This window comes from Cetorhinus maximus, chromosome 21 (assembly GCF_964194155.1).
Source record: "Cetorhinus maximus chromosome 21, sCetMax3.hap1.1, whole genome shotgun sequence".
Taxonomy (NCBI): domain Eukaryota; kingdom Metazoa; phylum Chordata; class Chondrichthyes; order Lamniformes; family Cetorhinidae; genus Cetorhinus; species Cetorhinus maximus.
Window position 1 is genome coordinate 43,032,317 of NC_135899.1, and position 12,789 is coordinate 43,045,105.

At 42.6% G+C, this 12,789-nt stretch overlaps 1 protein-coding gene across 5 annotated transcripts in view; it reads right to left on the reverse strand.

Moving 5' to 3' along the window:
• The window catches only part of nfyc (nuclear transcription factor Y, gamma), a 94,475-nt gene that overhangs the window by 34,827 nt on the left and 46,859 nt on the right, over positions 1–12,789 (reverse strand). For all 5 annotated transcript variants that reach the window (XM_078566898.1, XM_078566900.1, XM_078566902.1 and 2 more), the window contains 2 exons: positions 2,656–2,826; positions 1,285–1,362 (listed from right to left, as the gene is read on the reverse strand). In XM_078566898.1, coding sequence (XP_078423024.1) covers positions 1,285–1,362; positions 2,656–2,826 — 249 coding nt within the window. The remainder of the gene's footprint in view (positions 1–1,284; positions 1,363–2,655; positions 2,827–12,789) is intronic.

Consider the following 12,789-nt stretch of genomic DNA (forward strand, 5'->3'; position numbering starts at 1 on the left):
GCCTGAAACAGTTTCAATGGTAATTTTCAAGATTGGATAAATACCTGAAATGGAAAAAAAAATTTCATGTTTATGGGGAGTGCATGCAAGTAGCATTATTTGGATAGTTCTTTCAAAAAGCTAGCCCAGGTACGATGGATCGAATATTCTCCTCCTGTGGTGTATGATTCTAATGGCTGTGATACTCAGATTGGGGTCATGATACCAGCAGCAGCCAGGGAGATCAGTAGGAGTAGGGTGTCAGTGTTTTCCTTTACGAATACAAAACAGGGCTCTTTCTGCATAGGTTGGGAATTTGATCAGGTAATTTAATCTAAGCAGACCAATTAAAAGTTTAACTGTGTCAAATCATTTACAGGGAGATTCCCATTAATCTGCTAACCTCCATTATTTGCTGGGTGGGAAATTCCACAGGCTATAAAATAATTCAACTGCATTTGAACAAGACTATCTTAAATGTAGTATTGTGCCCACCAGAAAATGCTGAGCATCATAAATCTTTATTTTTGCAGGTAAACTGCTGTGTGCGCAGTTTTGACTTTAGGTGCATTTACATTTGGTACTGATACACAATAGTCTGTACCATACACATCTTGTGCTAACCTCAATTCATGGTCTCAGGGACCCCAGCACTATGAACAATCCTGTAACTACTACTATATTACTCCCACTGATATATATCTCACAATGCATGCACCAGGGACACACAGCTTGGAAGGATAAAAAGTCTGCTGCGGGTCTTTCTCACAGTTCAAGTGGATATAACAGAAACATTTTATGGTCTTATTATTATGCCTTACTTCAGTGACAACGCGGAGCGTATGGTTTCAACTGGGTGGCTGCTAATCCTTCACAGCAGAACAGTAAATCTTGAGAACACAGACCATTTTGGTTTGAGAGAAATCATCCTGTGTAAGTACAGCCCACTTTCCCAGAACAAATCATGTACCATACTGTCATGAAGCTATTACAACAGCACCTTGTGTTTATATAGCACCTTTAACATCGTAAAACATCTGAAGTCATTTCACAGGAGCATTATCAATCCAAATGTAATCTCGTGCCACATTAGGAGCCATTAGGACAGGTAAGCCTGGTCTAAGGGGTAGGTTTTAAGGAGTGAGTTAAAGGGTGAAGAAAGGTGGCATGGGATTAGGAAGGGAATTCTAGAACTTAGGTTACATGTATTAGCATCATGCTGTACATCAAGGCAGGGAGAACATAAACAGAGCAAGCTCAAAGAGAAAAGTACACATGCTGCTTTTCCACTGGGAGTCACATTACCGTAATGGATGATGCTGTAGTCTGAGACTGTGCAACCTGGACTTGCTGCAACTGCTGGACCGTAGCTCCTTGCACCACCTGTGAATGCAACATGCCAAACCATTGGCCCCTCTGCAGCTCAGACTTCATTACATAAAAATTGCATCAGTTAGCAAATATGACCAGTAATCGACAGCACAATATTCTATTCCATAAACAGCAGGGTGAAAGGTTGCTCATACTGATTAATCCCTCTCCCAAGGCCTACAAGCCATTGGGTTCATCATTTTGGGACCGTACTAGGTTATTATAGATTTTCACAGACATGGCAATATGTTCAGACTTAGGAATGTGAAAAATTGTCCAAAAATAAATATACATCTGAGCTTTACATAAAAATATAAAATGAACTGAATTCTGTAAAATAAAATGAATCCAATTCTGACCAAAGCTCCTGGATCACATGGCAAAGTCTCAACTACATAATAAGAAGTCAAAAGTGGCAAAGAAAGTTTCTTCAGCAATCAGCAAAAGCACAGCCAACTGGACTTTCCTGAGAGTGAGCTGGAAGAACCATGATTGCTGGCCTGAGCTGCCCGATGTACCACAATTTCAATTAGAATTTTTCATGGGCCAATGTTCTCCCTTTTCCCAATCTGTTGGGGGGAGAATTCCACATGTCTGCAGCTCTCTGAGACCCTACCCAATTGGCAGGTCATTGTGCTCCAGCCTGATCAAGTATATGCTGGCTTTTGAACTACATGGCCAGGGATGAGTGGGAGAGAGCAAAAGGTAGAGGAATAATAGCCAAGTCCAGCTGTGTCATCACCTGAATTCAACGCTCATGCACTTTGCAGCAGAGGCCGCAAAACTAGTAGCTGGAATTCTGGCTGAATTTGCTTCCTCTAGGCAAGGGACGCCAAGGTCACTTGCAGACCTCAGACCGTACAACATAGCACTACGCATGGCTGCCCTGTGAACCATCAGGAAAGCTGCGGTTTGGAAATCCTAAATGTCTAGCAAAGGACAGATCATAACACTTCTTTTTAAAGTCCTGAATTATGTTGATAATGTGAGATTACAGCGGTCACAGAGTCTGGGTGCAGCCAAACCCAAAATACTTTACAAAGAGTTTTGAGCCATCCTTTCTCACTGCAATCACATCATGGAGTTCAAGGGTTTTGGTCCCAAACAGCTGGGAATCGAAATTACTCAAATCCCAGCAAATATTTAATGAGACAAGGAACCGGCACTTAGTGTTCATGAATACATGATTGCTAAGGCTTTGAAGGAGCCCATGGGGAACAGAACCTATAGGACAGTTTGATTCAAAGTGAACATTTTTCTTTAATAAAACTTTATGCAGCTCCCTAGAGTGGGTGAACTCCTTACCTGTCCCTGTTGCGGTTGTCCAATGATGATCTGGCTTGGCTGAATGGTTGCGCTCCCAGAGCCCTGTTGACCCTGTTGCTGCCCCTGTACCTGCACAGTTGTGGGCTGCTGGGCCAACGTGAAGTAGTACTGCACCTGTTCTGAGTTTGGAACTGTCTGACGGACTTCCTCCTGTTGTACGAAAGCAAAACACAAAGTCCATCTGCCTTAGGTGAGGTAGTGAGAGGTTTGCTATTCCTCTGTTAATTAAGGTGATGCCATAGCGGGATAATACACACTAATCTCAGCCACACAAAATTAGCAAATGCTTAGGCTGCAGAGGATAGACAGCACAATACTTACAACAGGTATACTGCAAATTTAATCTGTACCAGTACTGTTCTCACCTTGATGAGTACCACTTCACACAGCATGTTCCCACAGCCAACATAATAGAGAATTAGCAGTTAAACCAACTGTTTCTTATTCCCAAACTGAAAGTTCAGCATATTGACTGCACCATTTTGGTAGTAGCTATGTGCATGAAGCTCCCTATTCTCCCCAAGTAGTATGAAAAATACTTCACTTTCAAAAATCACCAGGACAACAACCAGTTAAGAGAAAGCAGAACTGATCTTAATTTCTGTACTCTTCCTGGTGCCTTCAGCCTCCTGTTACCATGTTTAACATTTGTTTGCAGACAGCTTGTGCGTGTCCCTAATTGTGACAGCACAAAATTTACTCCAACCATATCATGGAATGCGGGATGGTGGAAGGAATGCAAGATGCACAGCCCCTTTCACTGCAGGATGTCATATTGCCACACAGTCTTCATCCTAGTCTTACCCCTCACTTGGGGTTTTAAAACATAGCATTCAGCAATCACAGAAACTCACCAATGACAGTGTTGGCAAACTCTTGCAACAAGTTTATTGGGTGATTTAGTAGAATGTATTCCCCTTCAATAATAAACAGAGCCTGGGCATGAATCACACAGACCAGAAGATATCTGGGTTCAACCCCTGGTCTGTTAAATCTCATCCTTTGTAGAAATTGGTCTCTATAATTGGCTTCAATACCTTTGGGTTTGGGGTGGAAGTGGAGGTTTAAGAAAAGTTAAAAAAAATTGCCAGGGTTCCTGATCATTATCCAACATTCCCCGATGAAAAGGGCATTCAGGTGGAAGTGGAGAGAACAAGGTCAGGTCAAATTGTAAAATAATGGCAACAGTGGCTCCGAGAATCTTTCTGTAGGTACAAGATTGATGCAACTTCCACCACATTTGGTACAATCCTCTGTGTGTCTTGCTGACTTGTTGCTGCTCAGTCTGTGTCAGAATGAGCAAACATCCCTCTCCCAGCTCAGTCAGACCACAGCTGAGAGTGTAGGATGTTTACACACACTAGAGCACAGTGTTGGGACTGTGATTCCTTTGCACTGACATTAGATCTTCTAGCGCCACAGTGAGAAAGGGTTACAAAACAAGAAGGAAATTAGAACAGTTAATGCACATCAATTGAATGAAAAGAACATCATGTGACCCATAACCAGGACAGAGCAACTCTGACAAAGGTTCTCAGCTGAAGCATTGATCTGTTTCATCCCACCTGTTCTGCATTTCCACCATTTTCTGTTTTTATTTCAGCTTCCAGCAATTGTACCTTTTGTTGGTAATTCATAAAAACAGACTGCAAATTCCACAGATAGGAGTGGTTTTAAAAGCTAAAGCGGCTGACGTCCACTTTCTCCCCATCTCCTTTAATATTAACTCCCCTCCCCACTCCACCCTTTCCTCCCCATTCCACCTGAAGGCTGCTCGCTGCAGCAGATGGTTTTCATCCCAGAGTTTAAAAGAAGTAGGTGAGAACATTGCAAATTCCCAAACAATAACTTTCCAAAGTTCTTTACGATTCAGGAGCCATTCCTTTCAATTGGAAAATTGCACATGTCACTCTGCTATTCGAGAAGACGAGAGCTGGAAACCAGGGATTTTTTTTTTAATTTATTCGCTCTTGGGATGTGGGCATTGTTGGCTAGGCCAGCATTCACTGCCCATCCCATTGCTCTTGAGCACATTTAAGAGTCAATCACATTGCTGTGGCTCTGGAGTCACATGTAGGCCAGACCAGGTAAGGACAGCAGATTTCCTTCCCTAAAGGACATTAGTGAACCAGATGGGTTTTTACAACAATCGACAGTGGTTTCATGGTCATCATTAGACTTAATTCCAGATTTTTATTGATTTCAAATTTCACCATCTGCCATGGTGGGATTCAAACCCAAGTCCCCAGAGCATCATCCCGGGTCTCTGGATTACCAGTCCAGTGACAATACCACTATGCCACTGCCTCCCCTAAATTAAATTAAAGAGCAGCTAGCCGAACGCCTACTGTTGGGAAATTGCTAAAGCTTTAATAAGGACAATGAATACCTTGAAACCTTCAGTTGATCTGAGAACACCAGCATGGATTTGTGAAGGGTAAGTCATGCCCGATTAACCTGATTGAATATTTTTGAAGAGGTCACTAAATCAGTGGATGTTATTTATATGGGCCTTCAGAAGGCATTTGATAAAGATCCTCATAAAAATCTGTTAGCCAAAGTTGAAGTCCATGAATTGCAGGCAAATTACTGACCTGGTTACAGAACCAGCAAGAGTAGGATAACGGGCAGGTTCTCTAATTGGCAGGATGTGACTAGTGGTATCCCGCAAGAATCTGTGGGCCTCAACTATTTACTATCCAAATTTTTTGATGACAAGGAAAGGTGGCATTATAAGAAGTGTAGATGGAAGCATAAAATTACAAAAAGAGACATTGATAGATGAAGTGAACGGGCAAAACTGTTGGAAATGGATTTCAATGTAGGCAAATGAGGTCATCCATTTTGGATATTAAAAAAAGGATACAACAGGGTACTTTCTAAATGATGAAAAGCTCTAAATGATGAAAAGCTGGGAACAGTGAAAGTCTAAAAAAAGAGACTGGGGGTGGGAGGTCCAGGTACACAGATCATTGAAATGGCATGAACAGGTACAAAAATAGTCAAACATGGTAATGGAATGCTGACCTTTATATTGAGAGGACTGAAGTACAAGGGGGTACTTTACTATACAAAGCTCTGGTCGTTAGACCACACCTGGAGTTACTGTGAGCTGTTCTGGGCACCACACCTTAGGAAAGATTTACTGGCCTTGGAGGGGGCAGAGTTTGGCGTGTGGATTTACTAGCATGATAACCGAATTCTAAGCTTTAAACCACAAAGAAGGATTACAAAAACTAGGTTTGTATTTCCTGGAATTTAGAAGATTAAGGAGCAATTTGATCTAAGTTTTCAAGATATTATGGGGAACTGATGGAGTAGATACTAAGAAACTAGTTCTGCTGGTTCAGGAGTCTAGAATTAGGTAGTCTAGTTTAAAAAATTCGAGCCATACCTTTCAGGAGTCAAAGTAGAAAGCATCCTACCTGCAAAGGAGGGTAGAAGTTTTGAACTCTTCTGCAAATGGCAATTGATGCTAGATCAATTGTTAATTTTAAACCTGGGATTATAGATGTTATCCAAAGATATTAAGAGATATTGGGCAAAGACCGTTACATGGATTTCATTCACAGATCAGCCATGATCTCACTGAATGGCGGAATAGGCTGGAGAAGCTAAACGGCCTCCCCGTGTTCCGATGTTTCTAATAACCTCGCAGGGGCTGGTTAACTTTGACATTTTTGTTCTGTTGAAGGTGCAAGTTGTTGTTGTTGTTCAGTAATTTACCATAATCTATGCCTGAGGCTCGTCAGCAGATGTCAGGAAGCCGTAAGCAAGTTGGCACAATAGGGCAACAGTGCTCAGTCTGGTCTTTTCCTCACCTCTCATCCATGTCTAGCAGCAGTTACTACACCTTAACTGGTGTTCCCACCTCTGCCCCAGCTGGTGATCAGCTCAGTTAGCACAAGCCAGATCCGAGATGTTGTTCAACAGTCTGTTCTGGTGATGTTGCCGGGAAAACTGACAGTAGTTGCCAAGGCCAACAGCACATGGAGCCCAAATTGTTGCTCACTGAACTGATATGAGAATTGGAATTTTGGGTTAGTTTGCTTTTGTGCAGGAACTTCAGACAGAAATATGGAAAAAAAACACTCCCACACCACACTACTTATAGCATTCTCTGAACTACAGTCTTATTCACAGTCACAGTTGCCAACAATAGAATGGAAATTAACACTGAATCCAAATAGATCAAATCTGCGCCTTAAGTGACCCACTCCATGAGTTTACATTCCTCTCAGTCACATTGTTTACAGACAGGTCCACCTGGGAATTTACTCTCTTCATGCTAGCAGGAGAGAGTTAGGCTCAAAACCACAATCCAGTCAAAGCTTTATCACTGATTTTAAAGCACAGTTTTGGGTGACCCTTCCAAATAAAAGAAAGTCACAGAATTATCCATGGCAAAGACATAAAATAACAACACTGGATTGTCAAAATGTACCCTACTGGATATATATAAGTTTAAAGGCCCATCTCCTAATAATTGCAGGTATCTGATGCCATAACAGATCTGGGTATTCTAACTGAAGAATTATCTGACCTTAAATGAGTCAACAGCACTAAAACGGAAACCCAAACGACAAACTACAGAATAAGAAATAAAAACTGAAAATGCAGGAAATATTCAGCAGTAGAGAGAGAAGCATAGTTAATGTTTCAAGCTGATGTTTCATCAGAACTGGAATAAAGTTAGAGATATATAGTTTTTAAGCAAATACAGAGGCAGAGAAAGGAGGAAAAGAAAAGAGCAAAAGGGAAAGTGTTATAGGGTAAAGGCAAAAGGCGATAATAATGGGACAAGAAATAAAAGATGGGTGTGGAGGAGGTGCAAACAGTAATAGCAGACTCATTATCAATATCTGTAGTATGAAAAGAACGATATGATCTGAAAGGTCATCATCCTGAAACAACTCGGGTTTTCTCTCCAGAGGTGCTGCCAGACCTAATGAGTATTACCAGCATTTTTTGTTTTTATTTCAGATTTCCATCAGCCACAGTATTTTACTTTTGCAGAGCATGGTTGTACTGAGTGCAAATAATCCCGAGCCTGTCTGGGGCTCACAGGTCATACTGCTAGCACTCTCAAGATAAAGTTCAGGCACCCCTGCTGAGACTCTCCAACCCAAGAGCATGTTATGTCTTATGTTTGCAGCAATTGCACAGGTAGCTTATGCAACATGTTGCACTATTACAGGTTTCATTTTCTAAATCATCACTACACATTCTGTCAGGCTAGATGCACACAGTTGGCAATACAGGTGCTCCTTCTAATCCCAAGCTAGTTTGTAACAGTGATCTCAAGTCATCACACTGAAAATGGCAAAACTTGAGGTTAGACCTTACACCCACTGTCACATTTTCATCCGTAGCAAATCTTAGGAATTGATTTGTGTACTGGGAACAAGACTTTAATTCCTGAATTAGTAGTGGAGTCCCTGTGCCTTGGAAGGGCAGTTATTACTGTGAGCCATGCAACAAATAGGCTCCGTACAGAAAGACTCAATATCCTCAGCAAAAACATATCCTACACTGCAGCTCCACAAATATGAGCCTTTCCTAGAACAGTAAATATAATAGCAAGGGTAATTATATTAGGTGATTTCAACTTTCCCAACATTAATTGAGATAGACATAGTGTTAAGGGCTTGGATGGAGTGGGTTTCTTGAAACGTGTGCAGGAGAACTTTTTCGGTCAATATGTAGAGTGTCCAAGAAGGGACAGCACAGTGCCGGGCCTAATTCTGGAGAATGAAGCCAGACAAGTGGCTGAGGTGGTGGTGGGGGAGCATTTTAGTGATAGCGACTACAACATGGTACAATTTAAACTTGTTATGGACAAAGAAATAGACAAGTTACAAAAAAATGTTTCGGATTGGGGGGGAGAGTGGATTTTAGTAAAATAAGGCAGGATCTGGCCAAAGTAGACTGGGAACAGCTACTTGTGGGGAAATCTACAGAGGAACAGTGGGGGCATTCAAAAAGGAAATGGGGAGGGTACAGGCTCAACATGTTCCCTCTAGGGTGATAGGAAGGAGTAACAAGCCCAGAGAACCATGGATGACCAGAGATATTCAGGTTACAATGAGAAGGAAAAGAGAGGCTTTTAGCAGGTACAAAGGCAGCAAATCAGCAGAGGCATTAGTGGAGTACAGAAAGTGCAGGGTGGAGCTTAAGAAAGTAATTAGGAGAGCAAAGAAGGGATATGACACAGCTCTGGCTGGTAAAAGTAGGGAAAATCCCAAGATATTTTATAAGTATATCAATGGGAAGAGGATAACCAGGGAAAGAGTAGGGCCCATTAGGGACCAATGGGGCAATCTATGGGTGGAGCCAGAGGACACCGCTAGAGTGTTGAATGAATACTTCAAATCAGTCTTCACCCAAGAGAATGAGGATGAAGGTATTGAACTCAGGGAGAGAGACTGCGAGGTTCTTGAGCAAATTGATATAGGGAGTGACAAGGTATTGGAGGTGTTGGCAGGCTTAAAAGTGGACAAATCTCCAGGTCCGGATGATTTGTGTCCCAGACTGCTGAGGGAGGCAAGGGAGGAGATCTCAGGGACTCTGACCTGAATTTTTAATTCCTCTCTGGCCACGGGGGAGGTGCCAGAGGATTGGAGAACAGCTAATGTGGTTCCACTCTTTAAGAAGGGTTGTAGAGAGAAGCCAGGGAACTACAGACCAGTGAGTCTCACGTCAGTGGTAGGGAAACTATTGGAGAAAATTCTGAAGGAAAGAATCTATCTCCACATGGAGAGGAAAAGTTTGATCAGGGATAGTCAGCATGGCTTTGTCAGGAGGTCATGCCTAACAAATTTGATCGAATTTTTTGAGGAGGTGACCAGGTGTGTAGATGAGGGTAGTGCAGTTGATGTAGTTTATATGGATTTCAGCAAAGCCTTTGACAAGCTCCCACATGGGAGACTATAAAGAAGGCAAATGCACATGGGAGACAGGGTAATTTGATAAGGTGGATTCAAAATTGGCTTAGTTGTAGGAGACAGAGGGTGATGACAGAAGGATGCTTTAGTTACTGGAAGCCAGTGTCCAGTGGCGTACCACAGGGATCTGTGCTGGGTCCCCTATTATTCGTCATTTATATAAACAACATAGATGACTTAGTGGGGGTTAGGATTAGTAAGTTTCCGGATGACACAAAGATTGGCCGGGTGGTTAACAGTGAGGTTGAGTGTCTTGGGCTACAGGAAGATATAGACGGGATGGTCAAATGGGCAGATAAGTGGCAGATGGAATTTAACCCTGAAAAGTGAGAGGTGATACACTTTGGAAGGAGTAATTTGACAAGGAAGTATTCAATGAACGGCATGACACTAGGAAGTTTTGAGGAACAAAGGGACCTTGGCGTGTGTGTCCATAGATCTCTGAAGGCGGAGGGGCATGTTAGTGGGATGGTGAAAAAGGCAAATGGGACACTTGCCTTTATCAATCGAGGCATAGATTACAAAAGTAGGGAGATCAAGTTGGAGTTGGTGAGGCCTTGGTGAGGCCACAGCTGGAGTACTGTGTGCAGTTCTGGTCACCACATTATAGGAAGGATGCGATTGCACTGGAGGGGGTGCAGAGGAGATTCACCAGGATGTTGCCTGGGATGAAACATTTTAGTTATGAAGAGAGGTTGGATAGACTTGGGTTGTTTTTGTTGGAGCAGAGAAGACTGAGGGGAGACCTGATCGAGGTGTACAAGATTATGAGGGGCATGGACAGGGTGGATAGGGAGCAGCTGTTCCCCTTGGTTGAAGGGTCAGTCACAAGGGGGCATTACCTCAAGGTGAGGGGCAGGAGGTTTAGTGGGGGGATGTGAGGAAAAACGTTTTTCGTGGTGACGGTATGGAACGCGCTGCCTGGGAGGGTGGTAGAGGTGGGTTGCCTCACATCCTTTAACAAGTACCTGGATGAGCACTTGGCACGACATAACATTCAAGGCTATGGGCCAAGTGCTGGTAAATGGGATTAGGTAGATAGGTCAGGTGTTTCTCACGTGTCGGTGCAGACTCGATGGACTGAAGGGCCTCTTCTGCACTGTGAGATTATGTGAAGTAGAACATGAACTGTAATATACAATGAGATCGAATGCATTACATTGCAGTTGATTTCTGGAGTAAAACTCAGCACTTGGACCACTGATACTTGTAACAAAATTGCCCATCTTCTGGCAATACACATGTTTTTTCAAAAATGGAGATTACCACATGGAGCCCTTCATTGTCTCAACTTGCTGAGGGTTTTAGCTGTACCTAGGAGCAAGCTGAAGGTAAAAATAGTTCCATGAAATCTGAGATAGCAGTGAGTTCAGGTATTCAAAAAGAAAAATACTGCAAATGCTGGAAATATGAAATATAAACAGAAAATGCTGGAAATACTCAAGCAGCATCTGCAGAGAGAAACAGAGTTAATATATCAGGTCGATGACCCTTCATCAGAAAATAGATCCACTCTGATGAAAGGTCATCAACTTGAAGCATTAACTCGGTTTTCTCTTTCCACAGATGCCACCTTACCTGCTGAGCAGTGTCAACATTTTCTAACAGTTCAGCACAAATCTGCTAAGGCTCTCAAAATGGGTGAAACAACTACAACATTTCTGATGCGTGCGCCAAGCGCTGGAAAGGGAAGAGTGCCTGGAGTGCTGAGGTCTAGTAATAAGATTAGAGACAGGCTTTGAAAATTAATACAAGCCCAAATATTGAAAGAAAGCTACAAGGTTATAATCTAATCAATGTGGTATAAATCAATTGCCAAAAATTCAGTCAGAGACCCATTCACTTTATGATAATCAATTTAAGGCACCATTTGGGATATAGTAAACTGCAGCTCTAATTTGCTGCAGCAGATTTCCCACTCAAAAATCCTAACTTAGACACTGTTGCAGAACGAAGGTATATTCACCAGAGGAAGAGGAGGACAGGACAACAGTATTGGGCAGTCAGTGGCGATCAGTTTGGATTTTCTCACAAACTGCTAAAGAAAGCCAGAGGAACAGACTTCCAAGTCTGCCATTTGTGCCAGAGAAAATCTAAAATGTGTGTAACATATAAAGCCTACCTCTGATCAAGCTTTCTGTCACCTGTCTTAATGACTCAAATTTGGTCTGCTCTTGTGAAGTGCCTTGGGACCTTTTACTATATTAAAGGCGCTATATAAATGCAAGTTGTTGTTGTTATGACCATATTTTCGATTATGTTGACCGGCGATCTATCAATGACCCAGACAAGACCTCTTGTTAAAGATGCAATCGTAACTGCTACTGACTGCCAAAAGGTTTTTATACACGTGTAAACACTTGATAACATTTAACTACTTGTCTGATTTCTCGATGTACACTTGTTAATGTTCCATTAATCTGACATACATCTACTGATACTATTCTGTTCCACTTCTTAGCAACCTGCTGAGACTCATACCAACTACTTGGTTCCACTTGCTTGGTAATTGATTTCTTACACCCAATTAATTTTTTAAAAAATTCATTCATGGGATGTGGGCATCGCTGGCTAGGTCAGCATTTATTGCCCATCCTTAATAGTCCTCAAGAAGATGGTGGTGAGCTACCTTCTTGAACCGCTTCAGTCCATGTGGTGTAGATACACCCACAGTGCTTTTAGGAAGGGAGTTCCAGGATTTTGGCTCAGTAACAGTGAAGGAATGGTGATATATTTCCAATTCAGGCTGGTGTGTGGCTTGGAGAGGAATTTGTAGGTGGTGGTGTCTGCTGCCCTTGTCCTTCTAGATGGCAGTGCTCGTGGGTTTGGAAGGCGCTGTCTAAGGAGCCTTGATACGCTCCTGCTGTGCATCTTGTAGATGGTACACACTGCTGCCACTGTGCGTAGGTGATGGAGGGAGTGAATGTTTGTGGATGTGGTGCCTGTCAAGCGGGCTGCTCTGTCCTGGATGATGTCGAGCTCCTTGAGTGCTCTTGGAGCTGCACTCATGCAGGCAAGTGGGGGCTATTCCATCACATTCCTGACTTGTGCCTTGTAGGTGGTGAACAGGTTTTGGGGGGTCAGGAGGTGAGTTACTCACCACAGGATTCCCAACCTCTGACCTGCTCTTGTAGCCACAATATTCATATGGCTAGACCAGTCCATTTTC